The sequence below is a fragment of the Bactrocera oleae genome, chromosome 3, assembly GCF_042242935.1.
Source record: "Bactrocera oleae isolate idBacOlea1 chromosome 3, idBacOlea1, whole genome shotgun sequence".
Taxonomy (NCBI): Eukaryota; Metazoa; Arthropoda; class Insecta; order Diptera; family Tephritidae; genus Bactrocera; species Bactrocera oleae.
The window spans coordinates 51,940,128-51,962,539 of record NC_091537.1 but is presented as its reverse complement, the minus strand read 5'-3'; the positions used below and the strand labels follow the sequence as shown (position 1 = coordinate 51,962,539).

General features: G+C 36.9%; 1 protein-coding gene across 2 annotated transcripts in view; it reads right to left on the bottom strand.

Moving 5' to 3' along the window:
- Apoltp (Apolipoprotein lipid transfer particle) overlaps positions 1–22,412 on the bottom strand; it is a 327,278-nt gene that overhangs the window by 27,668 nt on the left and 277,198 nt on the right. For both annotated transcript variants that reach the window (XM_070106619.1, XM_070106620.1), the window contains one exon: positions 18,896–20,573. In XM_070106619.1, the coding sequence (XP_069962720.1) occupies positions 18,896–20,573 (1,678 nt within the window). The remainder of the gene's footprint in view (positions 1–18,895; positions 20,574–22,412) is intronic.

The window sequence follows — 22,412 nt, the reverse complement described above, 5'->3', positions numbered from 1 at the left end:
ACCGCTGGTGGTTGAAAAATAAAGATCTTCATTGGGTTGAGAATATTAATCCTGATTTTATTACACATTTGCTTGTCCCTATATACTATTTATAAATCTTACTTATTTAATTAAAGTAGGTAGGTAAAGTGCTTGTCATTCGACACACCTAGGCCTTTAGGAGGCCCATTATGATACCACTGGGACTGTGGTCCCCTGACTCTATTGGCTCCTCTCTGAACCACCCCGTACTTCTGATGAAATTCATCAGTGAGACAAGTTTTATCCGTGCAACCTCCGAGACGTCGTCAAGAAACCCACGACCGATGATTGTGATTAATAGTCTCCTCCTCTTTTACTTCCTGATAGCTTCTACAATAGTCGTTATATGGCGTGCCAAGTCTACTTGCATGTCTGCCTATTAGACAGTGGCCTGTTAGTACTCCTACTAGACTTCTTATATCATTCCTCTTGAATTTTAACAGACTCATATTCCATTCTTGCCACGTTTGCCTGCTAGTTGAGCAGGTCAGGGACTGATTCCACTGACACTCGGCTATATTAATGACATGTTTGTCGATTAAGTATCTACAAGTAGCCAGAGGCATATTTATGTCCTCCTTACCAGGATCTAGTTGTAGGGTGGTGCCTGTTCTGGCTAGTTCATCTGCTACGCAGTTCCCAGGGATGTCACTGTGTCCTGGGACCCATTGCAGATTTGCCGTGAAATAGGATGACAGATCCGCTAGAAGATCATGGCAATCTTTCACTGTCTTCGACGAAATCCTATGAGACATCAGATATAAATACACTTCTTGTTAGTACAAGAAGGCTTTCGTTAACTGCCTACTCGCTTATCCAGTATGGAGCCATCCATATAGAAGCTTACCCCTGCTTCCTTGTCCACTACGTCTCTTTTCCACTCCTCTCTGGAGGGGAAGGCAATATTGAGAACCGGATTTAGGTCCAGCTAAGTGTAAAATTATGTAGAGTGCCTGGCTTGGCGTAGTTCTGAGAGCTTCACTGATGCAAATACTAGCTGCTCTTTGTATACTTTCCATGCTTCTAATCGCATATTTCTTTTCTGTAATGGGCCACCATACTAATATATCGTAGGTCATGATCGGTCTTACAATTGCTGTGTACAACCAGTGAGCCACCCTTTTACACGTGTAAACCGCTGTAGCTGCTTTCTTTACCTTCGCTTCTAAGTTTTGTTTCCAAGAAAGCTTCCTGTCCAAAATTAGTCCCAAGTAGCTTGCTTTATCTACTATCGTTAGCCTGGTGCCATTTAAAAATGGCGGCGTGATTTCTGGAGTACTGTGTTTATTAGTGAACAATACTAGTTCTGTCTTGCTAGCATTTAAATTCAGTCCGCATGATACGGCCCATCGATTAATATCGTTTAATATTGTCTGCATAAGGCTAGCGAGGGTGTTCGGAACTTGCCCCTAACCGAGACTGCCACATCATCAGCGTAGGCCACAACATGTACCCCCTTCTTTTCTAGACCCACAAGCATTTTATTTATAGTCAGGATCCAGAGAAGTGGGGATAACACGCCTCCTTGAGGTGTACCCCTTCGGACAGATCTGTGCATCGTTGAAGCTCCCAGCGTTGAAATAATTGACCTGCCCAAGAGCATCTGTTCAATTAATTTCCGGAGAGGCTCAGAGATGCCCAGGTCTTTAAGCGCACTCAATATGGCCTTCGGCTGGATGTTGTTGAAGGCACCTTCTATGTCTAGGAAGGCTACGAGGGTGAATTCTTTTATTTCCGGAGACTTTTCAATCTCTGTTACCACTGAGCTTAATGCCGTTTCTGTGGATCTACCCTTCAAATACGCATGCTGCGAAACTGCCATTTTTCCTGGGTTTAGTTTGTCCCTTATATGTATTTCTATTAGTCTCTCCAGCGTTTTTAAAAGAAATGATGAGAGACTAATGGTCTAAAATCCTTTGGATTAATGTGAGAGTTTTTGCCAGCCTTTGGTATATATATCACCTTGACTTCCCTCCATATCGAGGGAATATAGTTTAATTTCAGTGCCCCTCTAAGCATGGTTGTTAACCAGTTTATTGTGTAGCTCAGGGACTGTTTTAACTGAGTCGGGAATAATCCGTCTGGTCCCGGCGTTTTATAAGGCTTGAAGCTGCCTATTGCCCAATAAACATTGCTATCTGACACTATGTCTAGCGGAGGGGATTCTAAGCCCACTTTACTCTCCAATATATGCTCCCCTATGAGGTTCTCGGAACTCGGTAGGCCTAGAGTCTCTTTACTGGATACCGTCCACCTGTGGTCTGGCTTCTGAATTCATCCGATGCTATGTTTCGACTGTGTCATTATTTTTCTCAGTCGAGACGCTTCTGCCGTATTCTCGATGTCATTACAAAAAGATTTCCACGAATTTCTTTTTGCCTTTCTTACCACCTTTTTGTATGTCCGTAGGTGGTTATGATAGTTATCCCACTCTCTATCTTTTTGGGATAATTTGGCAAAATTGAATTGCTTCCTACAATTTTTCTGCATGTTCTTAAGCATCTTTTAATTAAATGTATGCATGTGTGAATGTCAAACGTTATGGGGTTGTTTTTAATTATACAACTTAATACATTTTCGTGTATGCGTGCGTACGTGTGTGTGTGTGCTCGTATGTTATCTATTTTATGTGATATGTGATGTAAGTTTCTTTTCAAATATATTTTTCTGTGTACCCATTTAGTTTACAAATCCTGTAATCACATGCTACATACATATGCATGTATGCATCTCGTTAAGATGTGTGTTTATAATTCTATATACTTTTTTATACTCGCGCAACCTGTTGCTTCAGAGTATAATAGTTTTGCTCACCTTACGGTTATTTGTATCACCTAAAACTAATCGAGTTATATATAAAGTTATAGGTATATATATATATAAATGATCAGGATGAAGAGACGAGTTGAAATCCGGGTAACTGTCTGTCCGTCCGTCTGTGCAAACTGTAACTTTAAATAAAAATTCAGATATCTTTATAAAACTTGGTACACATGTTTCTTGGTACCATCAGACAGTTGGTATTGCAGATGGGCGTAATCGGTACCACTGCAACGCCCACAAAACGCCATTAATAAAAACAAATAAATTGCTTTAACTTAGCTGCACAATAAGATACAATACTGTTATTTGGTACACAGGATCATATTCTAGAGGGGCATATGCAGTTTAAATTTTTTTTTGAATTGGGCATGGTCCCGCATACTAATAGGTTTAATTTGCATATCTTCCAAACCGCTAAAGCTATAATAACAAAATTCACTGAGAACAAATGGTTTTAGCACCTCTATCCATGGTATGAAAATGGATTAAATCGGGTGGCAACCCCGCCCACTCCCCGTATAACAGCACTGTTTAAAACTACTAAAACCGCGATAAATCAAACACTAAACACGCCAGAGACATCAAATTTTATCTCTGGAATGGTATGAGATGATTTTATAGGAACCGCGTTCAAAATAATCACTTGGGCATGGCACCGCCCACTTTTAGGTGAAAATCTGTATCCTGGAATCTGCTTAACCGATTTCATCCAAATTCAGTACATTATATTCCTCTTGTATTTGTAAGTTATAGTTCGGTAAAACTTAAATTATGCCACCTTGTGACTAAAAATCGTCTATATCGAACCAAAACTGTTCAAGCCCCTAGGTACTGAATATGTGAACCCCAGTACCTATAGTTGACTTTTTACCGAAAATAACGGGCAATGTGTAAGCTATATAATTGCAATTCATATAATAAAATAAATGAAATTCCAAACAATAGTACGATTTTGTGTCAAAAATGGGTTGAATCGGTTCAATAGCTCTTATAGACCTCATATACCTAACATAAAGATTTTTGAACTTCCGCGTGACTTTATACTGCATGTATTGGCCAATATGTGAGTTATCTCAATGAAAATATGAGAGCGTGTTTTACTCATAACAAAATATCTTTGTGCCTAAAATGGATCAAATCGAGTGAAAATTTTACAGAGCCCCTGTGTATTAAAAAAATCGGATTAATACTAACCTCAACTTCCATATACTACTTATAATGCTTTTCGTTGTTCTAACCAGTTTTGGGCCATATATGTCGGTCAGTGAGTATTAATATTTTGTTTTTATATATAAAATTGCTTCAAAATATGTTGTCGAGTATAGCTGTTAGCCGTTCCGGTTGATCAAAATGTGATATTTTAACGAAATTAAGTGGATAGTTTTCTTAAAAACTATGTAGTTTGACGACAAGTATGCCTTGGTCTAATCCTCACACCTTCATATAATGAATTTCAATCATCCGTCAACTAGAAAACGTTTGCCACATAAGCTTATAATATAAAATTTAGCCACTTTGGTAGAGTTAGTATCACATTCGTACTTATGTATATCTCACTTAAAGCAATAAACCTGAGACTAAGTTTATGGCCTTTAATATAAGTCCAGAAGTATAAAATTTTCGGTTCCGCCCTAATACCCATTATCAGAGATATTTTGACCCTAGCTCCAACATATTTTATGTAAAAATTAAAACTTCCGTTTGGCTTTATATAAATGGAAAATATTAGATATCCGATAGTTTAATAGTTTAATGTCGAAAAATGTGTGAAATCGGTCCACGTATTTCTCCAGCTAACATGTACTACTTGGCTAAATGAGCCTACGTCGTCCCGAAAACATACACGCCAACACTCCTAACACAATCTACACATCAACTAACACAGTCTACATCACACATAAGCAACATTCACCACATCACCTCTCGCAACATTCACCATACACCTCACACAACGACACTACCACCCAGGATATCCAACACACCGGCGATCACCCCACCAACCATCAACAAAACCAAAACACGGGTAGCGGCTGGCCTCTTTTGCGTATCAAAATTCGAAGTGGACATCTCGTCACCGTGCTGATTCCCGTAGAAGTATCGAACCTGAACCGGACAATCAATCCATTTTTCCATTTTTCTTTTTTTTAATGCGCTGCGTCGCAAGTGACATTGTATCAAGTGGGTGTTAGATATATTAAAATTCAGTTTACTCGATTACTGCGAAAAATATTCATTCAATTATTGCGAAACGATATTGAAGTGTGAGTGGTGAGTGTAATACTTCCAAAAGGTTGGAAAATAGACATGGTCCTTCGAGCCCTAGTGGACGGCACTATGGGGTATAAAACATAAAAAAAAAAAAAAAAAAGTGCGGTAAGGTGTATTAAACACATATATAAAAAGTTATTTATACATATATGCACAGTGTTTTCGAAAAAAGATAAAAATAAGTATATATATATATATATACCTATATACATACATATCAAAACTAAAAAATGTATTAACAACATAAAATACAGTGTCTGAAAAGTGGTGTGATAAAATCATAAAAAACAGAGAGCTATAAGTTTAAAATACATATTAATTTACATACAAATAACAACAATAAACACAAAACGGGCGCGAAAATAATCCCAAAGTCATTGCGGGCGCGATCCTAAAACCAAATTTAATATTACAAGTTTATACAAACAACACATACGGGCGCGAATTAACAAAAAGAAATACACAAAAAGCAACACCTAGCAAAATCAGAAACAACAGAGGACAAAGGAATTGGAAAGCAACACAGAAGAACACATAGACGTACATACACGTAACTATTATATACACGCAATACATATTCCCCAAAAGCCCTTGGAGGAAAACAAAGTGAGTCCATTCGATTCCTTTTCTTATATTTATGCACATACATATGTATATTCATTGCGAATTACATATTATATTTTGTTCAAAGCTGTAATAAAACATCAAAAAACCGTTCAATATCTTGTTAACGGGTGCCAATTTGGTCTAACTTACCGGTTTAAATTGCGGGTTCAAATAACGAAAAACCGTTTATTGTATTATATATGTACATTCATACACATACATATACGACAGATATATATATGTTCATAATATATAATAATTGACTACCTGTATCTGCTTACCTTCGTGTATTCAAACACAATATACAAAAAAAAACCCCAAATTTAAGTATTTCAATACTTACAAATTTTTCCGGCAATACCCCTTACGCTTAATTAAGCAGTAAGCAGGATTGCGAAATATATGTGAGCAAAGGAAAAGTCAAACGTAAAGCATAAAAGGCAAAATAAATATACATACATATATACAATAAACGAAGTTAAACGAAAAAAAAAAAAATATATATATATATATAATATATATACGTACAAAAAGGAGTACTTACAATTACTTCTACGTATATATAACAATTACATATATAAAAATAATATACAGTGCATAATTACGTATACATACATATGTATTTTAAACATTAAATATTAAATATTAATATCGTATATCACATATCGTATTTTACATACATATGTATATTTCCTATACATCATTTATACATGCAATTAAAACCTTACATACATACTACAGTGCTTACGGAAATTGCGCCATTACATGCGATTGCCAATTTCTCTTTCGCGCTCTTTTACGATTATACATAATTCGCTTTTTTACATTACTTCCAATATACAATACGCTTATACTTATATACCGTATATATGTACATAGGGTAAATACGGTTCGGTAAATAAAACGCGGATTATTTAATAAAAATCATACTATCTTATATAAATAATACAAAATTTTGAACAATATACATACATATTGGTTCAAACTAAATTTATATTTATATTCAAAGTCCACTTTGGCATATATCCCGCAATACCCCTTGCAGCAAGCAAGCAGGATTGCGTACAAAATTTTTCAGCACAAATAATTCGTGCTTACTAGTACATAGGTACAAAGTGCATTGATCTCTTCAACGAGCTCTCAATTGCACAAGTACATATATACATAACTACAAGTCCGTGCATTAGGGTATACCTATATACCCCTAAATAAGGAAATAAAAAATAAATTAGATAAAAAATTTATTCAATAAATTGGTAAATTAAATTAAATTAAAAATAAATACGAACCGGTATCTATAACAACTAAATCCGGGAATTTCAGTTATTTATTTGAAATTAAGAACGCTGATCAACAAAAAAAATTTTTTTCGGTTATACATACAAGTATATACGGAAATTAATATTAATTTGGTTCGAAGTGAAAAACTCTATTCACTAACAATAGCTTTCGTTCACACATTTATACGAGTATATACGAAGATATTTTCTGAATTATCCATCAGTCGACACTGAGGAATTTTTAATTTATTTCATACAATTTCTAAATGAGCTCAGACTCAAAAGATTCAAAAACAACACAGTCTCTAAAAGTACCAAAAATGATTTCGGACGAAAAAAGTCCATGCACACCTGCAGAAGCTACACGCTCCAAACAAGGTGCGACAAAACAAAAAAGGGGTAGAGACATTTCTTACACAAAATTCATTTCGGAAAGTGACAGTTTAATAAGATACTGCACTAGATTCTCATCTTCGACGATTCAGGATAATTCTGAATCGGTATTAGAAATCAAAAAAGACAATCTTGACAATTTTTGGTCACGTCGCCAAGCTGCATATGACGCAATTGTAGAATCTGACGACTCAGATCTACCCGAAAATTTCAAATCTTCGGCTTACGCAAAATACGAAAACTGCTTAGACCAATTCGAAGAAACTAAAGCAATGATTTTCGATCAACTTAAGCTAATAAAAGCAATTGCACCTACTCCAAATCAGCGAGTAGAGCTGCCACAAGTACAAAGTCATGAGGCAAGTTCAGGCATACATCTCAAGGTGCCCACATGTGATACAGAAATATTTCATGGTGGTTATGAACAATGGCCGTCCTTCCGGGACATGTTTACAGCCGTTTACATAAACCACCCAAAATTAACAAATGCGCAAAAATTGTATCACCTCCGATACAAAACAAAAGGTCAAGCAGGCGTCATAGTAAAACAGTTCGCACTAAATGACGATAATTTCAATCTGGCTTGGGAAGCTCTTAAATCAAGATTCGAAAACGAAAGAATATTGGTCGATAAACAAATATCGATATTAATGAACTTGCCAAAAATTCAAAGGGAAACTAGTGAAGAATTTATCAAACTTCAATCCACTGTTTCAAATTGTTTGTCGGTTTTATCGACACAAAATATTCCCACAGACAGCTGGGATCCAATACTAGTAAACATATGCACTGCCGCATTACCAGAAAAATCATTACTTCTATGGGAACAATCGCTCTCATCACGAAGAAAATGCCCCACGTGGCAACAAATGAAAGATTTCCTAACTACCCAATATGAAATCGCAGAAAGGGTAGATAAAAAAATGGTCAGAATGAAACCCGTTCAACATGACCTAGAAACTTCCACAGACCCCAAGCCAGTAGCAACAACAATTTAAATAGAAGCTTCTTCAAAAATCAAACGTTCACATCCGAACAGTACAAGCAAACGTCATGCGAACTATGTACAGGGGGGCATAAGCTCAAATCTTGCGAGAGATTCAAAAAGATGAATATTTTCGATCGAAACAATTTTATAAAAACGAAAAGACTTTGTACAAATTGCCTATCACATGCACATACACTTAAAGAGTGCGAAAGCAAATTTAATTGCGTTTATTGTCATAAACGACATCATTCAATGCTGCATTACAGCACATTTTCCAGCTCACCCCCAAACAGCGCAAATACAAAAAGAGCCACGGGTTTAGTTGTAACAGCAAATCCCGAAGTGCGAAATCCCGATAATTGCCAAGAAGCACCATGCTGATCAAAGGCATTAAAAACCCAAACGCTACACAGCGAAAATCAAAGTAGAGTACTATTACCAACAGCAGTCGTCTCCATCGAACACCGAGGAGAGCTGTTTAAACTAAGGACCTTAATAGACCAAGGATCACAACGATCTTTCATAGCGTCTAGGGCTCAAAATAGGCTACAACTGCCAACAAAACAAGCCAACTTTGAAATTACAGGAATGGGCGGAAGAGTAGTTCAAAACTCTAATAAAATCTGCCCCATTACCTTAATTTCCCCCCAAGCGGATAAGCACATACAAGCAGAACCTATAGTCTTACCGCAACTTACAAATATGCTTCCAAGCTATCACATAAATAGCAAGCATTGGTTTCACACCTAAAGCTAGCAGATCCCAACTGCAACACTCCCGCTCAAATAGACCTTCTATTAGGCAGCGATCTCATACCACAGATAATACTCGAAGGTATTAAGAAAATTTCAAACACACTATTGGCACAAAATACTATTTTTGGTTGGATCCTAAGTGGACTAGTTATGGAACCAGTTACCAGCATGACCACTCAAGTTGAGGAAATCTCAAACAAATACTTCAATTCACAATTGAAAAAATTTTGGGAGTTAGAAGAGCTCCCCCCATATCAATCACAACCCCTGAAGATCAGTATTGTGAAGACTTTTACAAGCCACAGCTACTAGATCAGATAATGGTCGGTACGTCGTACGAATACCACTAAAAGAACAATTTCCTAACACACTCGCCTTAGGTCACTCTCGCACCTCTGCCATACAGTAGTTTTTAAGTATGGAAAAAAACTTACTTAAAAAAGGTGAGCTTAAGCCAGAATACGATGGCGTGTTAGAAGAATATCTCCATTTAGACCAAATGGAGGAAGAAAGCCCATGTGAAAAAATCATAAATGGCAAATATTACTCATTTTACTTGCCTCATCACGCAGTAGTAAAGCCAGACAAAAAAACAACTAAAGTAAGAGTTGTTTGTAATGCATCAAGATCTACTAGCTCGGGGAATTCCCTAAATAATATTATATTTACGGGACCCACGCTCCAACCAGATTTAATGCTACTCATTTTAAATTGGCGTATATTCAAATACGTATTTAACGGAGACGTCGAAAAAATGTATAGGCAAATAGTCGTACATAAAGACGATCAAGATTTTCAGCGAATTATTTTCCGAAAATCTCCCAATAGTCCACTCCGCGACTATAAATTAAAAACAGTTACCTTTGGCGTCAACTGTGCTCCATATCTAGCCATTCGCACACTGCACGAATTGGCAGAAAACACCAAGTCAGAATTTCCTCTGGCAACCCAGGTGTTAAAAACACAAACGTATGTAGACGATATCTTGTCTGGAAGTCACAGTCTTCCACAAGTATACGAGTCACTATCACAAGTGATACAAGCCCTAAATACCGCAGGGTTTCCGTTGAAAAAGATAACGGCGAACCACCCTAATATTCTAAAAAATATACCACATGAAAATTTGTTAGATACTAATTTCCTTAAATTCGAAAAGGAAAGTACAACAAAAACTCTGGGGATCCAATGGAATGCAATATCTGACCAGTTTTCATACACTACAGAGTCAATATCTGCATTATCCGCCATAACAAAGCGGCAAATTCTATCCTCGGTGGCGAAACTTTTCGACCCCGCAGGATGGCTTTCGCCAGTTATGATACAAGCCAAAATTCTAATACAAGAATTATGGTTAGATGGAACCGACTGGGACGAACAAGTAAAACCACTGCGTTTAGAAAAGTGGTCCCAGTTTGCGAGCAATCTAAATGATATCTCACAGATACAAATCCCACGTTGGGTAAATTATGCCCCAGAGCACAAAGTCGAACTACACGGCTTCTGTGACGCCTCTGAAAAGGCATATTGCGCAACTATATATGTTCGCACACAAAGCGACAATGCGACCACATGCCACTTACTAGTAGCAAAAGCAAAAGTGGCTCCTTTAAAAACAATAAGTCTACCACGACTTGAATTATGTGGAGCGCTACTACTAGCCAAAATCGTGTCCATCGTACAAACGCATTTAAACATGGCACAATACAAACTATATCTGTGGTCCGATTCTGAAATCGTACTCGCCTGGTTAGAAAAACCACCACATGCATGGAAGACGTATATTTCCAATCGAACGTCTCAAATCCTTGACCTAGTAGGATCAGCCACTTGGCGACATGTAGCCAGTGCTGACAATCCTGCTGATCTAGGTACAAGAGGATGCAAACCCCTGCATCTTGCCACCACCACCCTCTGGTGGAATGGCCCCCGATGGTTAACAGAATCTCCCGATTCTTGGCCACAATCGCCCATGCGCAATATAATTGCCCCAGAAAGTCGAAAAATCGACTCCTTTCATGCAACATCGGATGATACTGACATCCTTGAGCGAGTCTCATCGTACCCCCGAGCCCTCAGAGTAGTTGCATACATGATCAAATTTATAGAGCAGCTCAAAACTAAAGTTAACGGAACACCTCCAATATACCCCCAATGCGATACATTAACGCACCTACACTTACAAAAAGCAAAAGGCGCTCTTATCGCATCTACTCAAACTCGCTACTTCAGCCGAGAAATATCATTGCTAAAAGATTCGAAGCCAATCGATAAAAAGAGCTCACTTTTAGTACTAAATCCATTTCTGGACACAAAGGGTTTGCTTCGTGCGAATGGTCGGCTTGCCACATTATATCTGCATTATGTCCACATACTGATGCTACACGCCGAGCACCGCCTCATGCAACAAATAGTTTTATATTCCCCGTCTTAAGCCTCAAATAAAGAAGTGCATTTACATGTGCAAAGTTTGCACAACGTACAAGCAAAAAATGCGAACGCAGATAATGGCAGCACTTCCACCTGAACGCTGCAACTTTGCTCTGCCCTTCACAACAACAGGTGTCGATTTGGCTGGGCCTTTCCAGATAAAGGCTTCAATGTTAAGATCTCCCACTTTAATGAAAGGCTATGTGGCAGTTTTTGTTTGTTTTACGACAAAAGCTGTTCACCTTGAGCTATGTACAAATCTGACGACAGAGGCTTTTCTCGCGGCATTCGCTCGCTTCGTCGGACGGCGTGGTTTTCCTTCAAAAATTATGAGTGACAACGGCAAAACGTTTATTGGAGCCAAAAGAGCCACTGAGAAACAGTTTGTGGACTTTATCCAACAAGTCTCACCTGAGATTGTGTAGAAGTACGCACCCCAAGGCATTAATTGGCAGTTCATCCCCCCAAGCGCTCCTCATATGGGTGGTTTATGGGAATCAGCTGTAAAAAGCTTCAAATCCCACTTCAAAAAAGTAGCTGGAAACTACAAGTTTAATTATGAAGAATTCTCGACCTTATTAATTCGAATTGAAGCCGTACTCAATTCACGGCCAATCACAATCCTCTCGCAAGATCCCTCCGATTTCACCGCCCTAACTCCTGGGCATTTTCTCAAAGGAGCACCCATTCTGGCCATACCTGAGCCAGACGTGGAGTCGCTATCCTTATTAAACCGATGGGAAAGAATCAAAATTCTCCATCACAATTTTAGTCGCCGCTGGAAAGAAGATTATCTAAAGGACCTCCACAAGAGGTACCGCTGGAAAGCTCCAGAAAAGGCGCCGAAGCTTGGAGATTGCGTGCTAGTACACGATGATTGTCTCCCCCCTACTGAATGGCGGCTTGGTCGCATAGAAAACCTTCACCATGGTTCCGATGGTCACATCCGAGTAGTCGATCTCCGTACGCAAACCGGAACATTAACGAGACCGCTCGTAAAACTATGCTTTTTACCCACCGCCGATAATACCGAACAAACGTAAATAATAACCCGATAAGAACCAAAAACCGCTAAAATTAATAAATCAAAAAAAAAAACCTAAATCCTCCACCTCACCGCGAGGCGCGACAGTGGTCGACTAACTGAATCCCACCGCCGCGGCGTAGTCAGGCGACTCCCCAGCAACACATCAGCACGACCTCGCCGTTTGGCCCCCCCTCCGGAGCCGCGTTCCTGGCGCCCACGCAACGAAGCAATTACGCGCCGTAGCCAGCTTCGGCTACCACCCCGCCGTGCCACTGGGCTGAGCAGCGTCGTATACACGCTGCAACAACTTCAGCGTCTGCTAGGCTAATATTCGCCTAGGGGGGCCGGGATGGCTAAATGAGCCTACGTCGTCCCGAAAACATACACGCCAACACTCCTAACACAATCTACACATCAACTATCACAGTCTACATCACACATCAGCAACATTCACCACATCACCTCTCGCAACATTCACCATACACCTCACACAACGACACTACCACCCAGGATATCCAACACACCGGCGATCACCCCACCAACCATCAACAAAACCAAAACACGGGTAGCGGCTGGCCTCTTTTGCGTATCAAAATTCGAAGTGGACATCTCGTCACCGTGCTGATTCCCGTAGAAGTATCGAACCTGAACCGGACAATCAATCCATTTTTCCATTTTTCTTTTTTTTAATGCGCTGCGTCGCAAGTGACATTGTATCAAGTGGGTGTTAGATATATTAAAATTCAGTTTACTCGATTACTGCGAAAAATATTCATTCAATTATTGCGAAACGATATTGAAGTGTGAGTGGTGAGTGTAATACTTCCAAAAGGTTGGAAAATAGACACTACTTATGGTATAATTTTTTCCGTTAATTTGATAATTTAATGAAATTAAATTAAGAGTTTTTCTTAAAAATAATGTGGTATATCGCTGCACATCAATGCAATTGGGTTAGACCTTTGTTTAAAAATAATATACTGATTACCGCTCCTCTGGTACAACAGCTACCTCATATACCCCACATATTAAATCTAACTCCTTTGGTTCAGTTTATATCACATATGTATATCATGGTTGAGTTAAATAGCTTATTTTTATTAAACCTATATTACTATATTTTTACCAAATAATAATCGAATAATGAATGTTGAACTCTTTCGCAACATTTTTATACTTTCGCTACATGTTAAAACAGAGTATAGTTTTGTTCACGTAACGGTTGTTTGCATTACTTAAAACTAATCGAGATTGATATTGATTTATTTGGTATTTGGTGATAATATTGGGTGATAATCAGTTTTTCAGTCATCATTTTGAACTTATAACAAAATATACCAGACAACAATGTAAAAAATTGTGCTGGACTTTGTATAGAGCAAAAATATCTTAAAAAATCGCATGAAATAAATATTATTAATGTAGTATCAAAAGGACTAAAGACCCTTTTTATGTGGTAATAGATAAACTGCGACCCCATCGGTTTAAATGCTACTGTCTATTATTTCAGTCATCAGACGTCTTAGACAAAGTCAAGTTCGCCTTTGTAGAAATAACCCGGTCAATAGGCAAATTGAAAAAGGCAGTCTCAACGAATCCTATTAACGAGAGAAAATAATGTTATAGAAACTGATTATAGTGGCAATTTAACAGATTTCAAAAACATTTATTTCCAATATATAATATAAAGAAGGGCCCTACTGAAATATGTATTTGCTGCAGCGGATTGTGGTTTTCACACCAAGTTCGAAAATGAAATTTCGAAGCTATTGCACAAGGTCACCCGAATGCTGGATCTCCCTTCTTTTTAATGTAAAAATTTCCCTCAGAAGATGGAAATTACAATTTTTGTGTTAGCGTGTGTGAAGGCTTTATGGAGAGGCTGGTGAGGAGTACAATCATGATTACAAGATCGATACCATACGCCTCGCAAAGATTATGGAAGCTTTGCATATCTCAATAAATACCCCTCTGTATCGTGAGCACAATATACATATTAATGAGAACAGAATTTAAAAATTTAATAACCCAGTAGAAGAAGTTCCGTTTGTTACATTTGCAGAGGATTCTCAATTGGTTCAATCTTTTCATGCGGCACAAACTTCTCATGATAATCCCACAGGTAATAATATTCCCACGGCTCTTTTACCCTTTTGGACAATATTCCTGTAGAATTGAATTCAAGATAATAATTCAGAAGAGTTGTTATTTGGAACAATATACGTTGCGCAGAAATGTACATGCTCTGAAACATATAGTAAGATAATACGTTCTGAAATTCGCCGTTTCGACAGAAGTGCGTGTACTATTCCAAAGTTGATTTATGATTACAAAAAATTAGAACCGCTACAAATTTAGAATAGTACAATTGTCTTAGAAAGTTTTCAAGTCGCAACCGAGTTACGGCCCAAAATCTATTAAACGGAAACTTTGTGCAAAACTTGATTCAACACGATGATCGCTACGAGGTTTTGAAAGACGTTAGATCCCCTCCTACGCACTGGGAAGCTGAGAAGAAAAAGGCAATCGCTATGATTCACCAATTTGGGCTTCCAACCTTCTTTATCAACCTATCGGCTGCAGAATCTCAATGGGTTGAGCGTTTGGTCATCCAAAGTTCTTTCGGAAGAGGAAGCCAACAGTTTAACAACTCAAGATAGATATAGCTTAATTCGGTCAGACCCGGGTACTTGTGCTAGATATTTTGATTACCGCTATCGACAAATTCTTAAGCTTTTTAAAGATAAAACCGGCATTTTTGAGGAGCATTTTGTCACAAATTTCTACTGGAGAGTGGAGTTTGAACAGTGAGGCTCCGCACATGTACATGGCATGTATTGGCTTAATAATGCTCCCAGGATCAACCTTCAAGATCCCCAGACATTCCCTGATGTCATTAGTTTTATTAACATATCCACCAATGCCTTCAATGCCAAATACTGTTACCTCTTACAGAAACAAGTGAAAATTCAGAAAGACACAAGGAAAACTTTTTCAAATTTCAAAACGTTTTAAGTTGAAATATGACTACAGAAGACCTTTCTAATTTAAACGATTTCGAACATTTCCTGTCTGATAGTAGAATAAATAAGTCTTTTTATGACTATTTGTTAGCACTAAGATCGTTTTATAAACGCCTATAATCCTCTTATTTTGGAACTCCATAAAGAAAATATGGATATCTAATATATATTCGATGCATATACTTGCTGTTCATATATAATTCATTATATTAACAAGTCTAACAGGGGAGTTACTATTCTCTTAAGTGAAGCTATATCAGAGGTAAATGCTGGCAATTATACTGTTAAGCAAAAACTTAAACATATGGGTACAAATTTTTATCAAGCACAGAAATGTCTGCAAAAGAAGAAGTATATTGCTGCATTGGGCTCCATCTTTCGGCAGCAAATAATGCAGAAATATTTATCAATGCCTCTCGACCTGAGAAACGTGTTCGAATGATAAAACCTAGAGCAGAATCCTCCTTCAGGTTCGACTGAAATATTCGTAGCCGGTATTTAAGACCATTATGTTCAAAGATTCTGCATCTAAGTATAAATATTTTCAATCTAGTATAAGAGTACAAGACAGTGATCATTAAGAAGAAGAGAGGGAAGACGATAACTTACCAGAAAGCGGGGTTGTCATGCCTCTTAAAGACGGTAGCGGTTTTGTTAAAAAACGTACCAAACCTAGTATAATTCGGTAAAAAAGGTTTAACCCAGATTTGACCAGAGTTGAGTATTTCCGCGAAATGGTAATGCATTACTATCCATGGCGAAATGAACAGCAAGATCTCATTGTGAACGATAATAAGCAGACTTGCATAACACATCGTATTCTAATTGAAGAAAATCAAGGAAAATATGATGTTTTTGAGCAAAGAGAACTTGAAAATGTTCTAGAAAGTCTTCATAATTAAATAGACTTGAACGAAGGAGCTCAAAATGAACTACCTATCGTGGCAAATGGGTTCAGAGTGTTGCCACATCCAGAAATAAACCCAAATATAAATTTGCTGGACTTGCATGGCGAAGATTCAACAGATAATGGCACTGAATCTGATTGCAATATTAGACTATTAAACTACCCCCTTTAATTCCAGTTGAGGAATTATTTTCTTTAGTTCAAAGTCTAAATACTAAGCAAAGAACCTATTTGACACATTTGATGCACCACCCAAAAACAAATCTCCCATTTTATGAGTTCACTGGCGGCGGTGCAGGTGTAGGAAAGAGTCCAAGTTCCTTAAAAGTTCTTCTTTGCGCACCTACAGGTAAAGCAGCATTCGGAAAAGGTGGAATGACCCTTCATTCAATATTCTCTTTACCTGTTAATCAGTTGAATAGAGAGTTGAGGCCACTTAGCAATGACACAGTTAAGTCATTTTATTCCAGACTTATCGATTTAAAATTAATCATTATTGAGAGTTATCGATGGTAGGTGCTCGTATGTTTAGCTCTGTTGATTCGAGATTAAAACAAATTTTTAAAACAGACAGCCCCTTCGGTGGTATACCCATCATAGTGTTTGGTGATTTGAAGCAACTCTCTCCTAATCGCACAGCACTTTAGTTGGATCTCCTTTGTGGGTGTTTTTTATATACTTTGAATTAACAGAAATAATGAGGCAACGGGAGGATCAGGCCCTTGCAATTGCATTAAACCATATGTCATCTGGTACTATGTAGTTTACAAGCTGCTGTAATTAATTTCACTGTGAATGTAAATAACTAAGGCAACAAATCCTACTTCTCATTATTAAAATATATAATGAAATCTAAAACGAGTATACCATTTAACTTTGCGAGAGTATAAAATGTTCGGTTACATCCGAACTTAGCCCTTCCTTGCTTGTTCAACCTTACGTAACATATTGCATGTTAATGCATATGTTTGTGTGTATGTATGTATTGTCTCGGCATATTCTATGATAAAAATGTTCAAAGATATTTGAACATACAGAGTTTTTTTTTGAAATTTTCGTATAATTTATGCTGTAGGTTGAAAAAAAAATTATTATTATACTTTTTTTTTTATAAATAACGGATTTATTTTCTAAAAATGGTTACTTTCGTTTCTGATACCAGTAAATTCCACTGTTGTAAGCTTGAACCCAATAGCTCAGCATGGTCCTTTGACAAGTGAAGGTTTCTTACTAAATCATTTAATTCAGCTTGTTCGAATAAAAGGAGTCCATTTTTCGTTGTTTTCAGGAGAATAGGTAGCTTCCGTTCTTCCCAGTTTGATGGGGTAGCTGGAACTGGTAAGCCTTCTCCTTGAGAAACAGGTTGTTGCTGAAGGAATCTCTGGATATTCAATATTATGCTCGTTTTTCCTTGAAAAACCAGACACTTTTGTTTAACAAAAGTAGCAATCGTTGAAATAGTTAGTTGGTTCTCGCCAAATCGTTTACCATGTAACCATACTTGTACATAGATTTGCAGCACAAGTTTGACAAACGCGTAAACACAACCATTATATTTGTGATACCTATACTATTTTTGTCATATTAGTAATTGTCGTCTTCTATGATTTAGGTATAAACTGGCCACATATATAGCAAAACCAATCCGTGGGGTTAATCACTTTTCTGTACCTTAGACATTTGATTTCGCGTAACAAGCTCAAAACTAAAAACACGTGTTCTCTTTTGCCGACCGTATTAAAACTGACTCATCTCAACGACGGCGACATGAAAGAGACCAAGAATAACAAAAGCGGCACCTCCACACCGCGCAGGCATAACCTGCTAGAACAGTAGAAGCCTAGCAGTTTGATTTAAATGTGAAGTAGGATTTACAAATTAAGAACACTAACACCCAAATTTTTGTTTTAAAACGAGCACCCAATTGTATTATGAACACACGTTGCTTTGGAACAAGCTGTAATTTAAGATAACTTGATTTTAGTTTTTCGAAAAAAAATCTTCACTCAAAAATCCTACGTGTTAAGAAATTTTTACTATCATGTTCAGTTTTAGCAATCCAAAATTAGCAAGAAACGGCCTCTAACATCACAACCGCAAAATGACTCTTAACTAGTTGAATTAGACCAACTTATAAATAACATACAAAAATTCGTAATTTAACTACTTGCATTAAAAAAACAATAGTATTGTATAACGATAGTAAGTGTCATTGGCAAAAAAGTTGTCGAAATAAATGTGTATATCTTGCTTAAATGCTAGGAAACATTAGCATTTAATTTAGGAGTGAGGGAGAAATGTTGGGACAATAGATTTGCTACCTCAAAAAAGACTTAACAGTTAATGATATGAATATTACAGGTATTGAAATACTTACAGTAATATGGTTTCAGCCAAGTTTTTGATTCCATATACGATCGCAAATCGTAAATGTGTCCCAATATTGACATGTTCGTAGCTAACATCCTTCGCATTTGTGATATAAATGTATATTCGGGTATTTCTTTCAATTTTGGTGTTTCATTAAATGCGTGCCACGAGATTGGCAACTTTTGTTCGAAATCGATTACACCGTTCTCTGGATCGAATACGAATTTAGTTTTTGCCTCACGATACATGTTCGCTAATTCCAAAGCATTTGATGAGTAGGTGCGTAGTTTGTTACGAAGAAGAATGTATAAGTGATGCAAATGTGTTTTTAAATTTATTTCTTCAGCAAACAGTTCTACTTCTGAAGATACCTTCCTAAATTTAGTAATCATAACCTGCACTTGTTTTACTTTTTCCAACTCCTTAATTTCTTCGCAAATTTCGAGAATTACTTCATTTAGTTCTGATCCAAAGGGTATAAGTTTTTGAGATTTCTCCTTTATGAATTTCCAAGCGATAGTAGCATATTTTTTTATATTTATAATAGCATCATGTGATTTTATATCCTTATACAAATTTTCAAAATCTTGTGTAAAACTGGAAACTTGATTAAAATATGTTGACTCTGCCAATTCATTGGTCCTCTCATTGATGTAATTAAATATTTCTTTACTAAAATCCCAAGCAATTTTTTCCAAGTAACTAATTGCTTTGAATATATGTGGTTCAAGTCGTTTCAGAAATCCTCTTACGTACGTAGAAATTATATCATAGAGTTTGCTCCACATAGCTTCTACATGGTTTATGAAAGATATATGAGCTTCCTTAACAAATTTCTCATACCTTTTAAACCCTTTCTCCATGAAATCAGTTAAGTATTTCAGTGGTTGCCCATGGAAAAATGTATTTATGGCTTGTATAATATTATCGTATATAATTTTAAGCTTGTCTACTAACTGAGTGATGCTTTTTCGCAAAGCTTTACCAGATTCTCCTAAAATTTGACATATTTCGCTAAATATAGCCGGTAATGAGTCCATATGCTCCCGGAAGGATATCTCGTCAAGGACAATAAGTGAAAAGTTAACAAGTGATCTTATATAAAAATCATTTGCTTGATAGGACTTATTTAAATAAATTCGCAAATCTTCTAGATCTTCTTCTAAAACCCTAAGAGTGCTGAGTTCTTTAATGAAATCTTTATTGTACTCTTTTGATGTTTCCCAAACAACTGAAACTGCAGACACTGATTCTGTATAAAGTCCCTTTGTCCAAAAGTCAATGGTTTCAGTGACTGAATTTAATACAGATTCTTTAAAGGTATATATTTTGTTTTTCAGTTCTTGTTGTATTTGTGGACGCCAATGTAAACACCCGCTTACTTGACGGGAATGGTTTAATTTTATATAGGAAGTTACATCAACAATACTTATATCTTCGTAATTACGCCATATGTCAATGTAAACATGTCGGGAGTTTCGAATATTGCCAAACATACCGAGATTTTGACTTCCATCTTGAGTTAAATTAAAATACATCTTTGTATATTTATCCAGAATATTAACATATATAAATCCAGAAGTGTTTTCATCTGGCGTATTCAACAATGTAGTGTTCAGTCCATAAGTTGGATAATTAAAATGCGGTTGCAACCATACACGTATCATCCTATATGGCGACTTTCTCTGAAAAATATTTGTTACATTTTTAATATTATATTAAACACATAAATAACATAAAAACTGCGCAAATCATATCCTAAGCTCTACACTTCGAAAATGGGCACACTGTATTCTCCATCTTATCCATGTTATTTATTTACAAAAGACGAGTATATAAATATTATACTATGTTCGCATTTGAATGAATATTGAAATCCTCTTGAAAACACAATTTGTGGGTTGTGGAACCAAAGTCGTTCTGACCGACATTGTGTGTTTTCGATGAGTTTTCATTGACAGTTCACATATTTATTTGCTTACATTTGTTATGTACCCTACAAGAACAGTGACGGTCATCTGATGGGCAATATGACAGTCATAGCTGAAAAAATTTTGCGCGCAGAACAAAGTTTCTATCATTTTCTTAAGAGCCTTGTTTTCTTTTTATACTCTCGCAACCTGTTGCTACAGAGTATAATAGTTTTGTTCACCTAACGGTTGTTTGTATCACCTAAAACTAATCGAGTTAGATATAAGGTTATATATATATAAATGATCAGGATGAAGAGACTAGTTGAAATCCGGGTGACTGTCTGTCCGTCCGTCCGTGTAAGCTATAACTTGAGTAAAAATTGAGACATCTTTATGAAACTTGGTAGACATGTTTCTTGGTACAGTAAGACGGTTGGTACTGCAGATGGGCGTAATCGGACAACTGCCACGCCCACAAAACGCCATTAATCTAAAACAAATAAATTGTCATAACTAAGCTCCGCAATAAGATACAAGACTGTTATTTAAGACAAAGGATCACATTAGGGAGGGGTATCTGCAGTTAAAAATTTTTTTTTAAAGTGGGCGTGGTCCCGCCTCTAATAGGTTTAATATGCATATCTCCTAAGCCGCTAATGCTATAATAACAAAATTCACTGGAAGCAAATGTTTTTAGCACTTCTATTGACGGTGTGAAAATAGTTGAAATCGGGTGGCAACTCCGCCCACTCCCCATATAACGGTACTGTTAAAAACTACTAAACGCGCGATAAATCAAGCACTAAACACGCCAGAGACATTAAATTTTATCTCTGGGATGGTAAGAGATGACTTTATAGGAACCGCGTTCAAAATTAGACAGTGGGCGTGGCACAGCCCACTTTTAGGTGAAAACCCATATCACAAGATCTGCTAAACCAATTTCAAAAAAATTCGGTACGTAACGTTATTTTCATATTTCTATGTCATAGTGCGAAAATGGGCGAAATCGAACTACAACCACGCCTATTTCCCATATAACACCATTTTAAATTCCATCTGATTCTTTCACTTTCCACTATGCATATCAAGCAACAATGATTATATCGGGATAAAACTTTGCGTGAATAATACGTTTAAAGTATGCCACCTTGTGACCAAAAATTGTCTTAATCGAACCAAAACTGTTCAAGCCCCTAAGTACTAAATATGTGGACCCCAGTGCCTATAGTTGACCTTCTACCGAAAATATCAGCCAATCCACAAAGAAATCTCAAACGAGTATACCATTTGACTTTACGAGAGTATAAAATGTTCGGTTACATCCGAACTTAGCCCTTCCTTACTTGTTGTTTGTTTGTTTTGTTTTTTCTGAGTCATTGCTGACCATAAATCCGTCATAGCTGAAAATTGTCAGTTATGACTGAAACGCTATTGCTACGCTAGAAGTGAAAAATTCTTTTGCGCAGTAGATAATACTTGTATAATTTTTATTTCTTTAATAAATTTCAAACTTTTAATCAAAATGAGTTATAATAATATACTTAAATATAAAAAGGAATGCAGCAAAAATTATAATAAAATATGAAAACTTAAAAATACCCATTCACC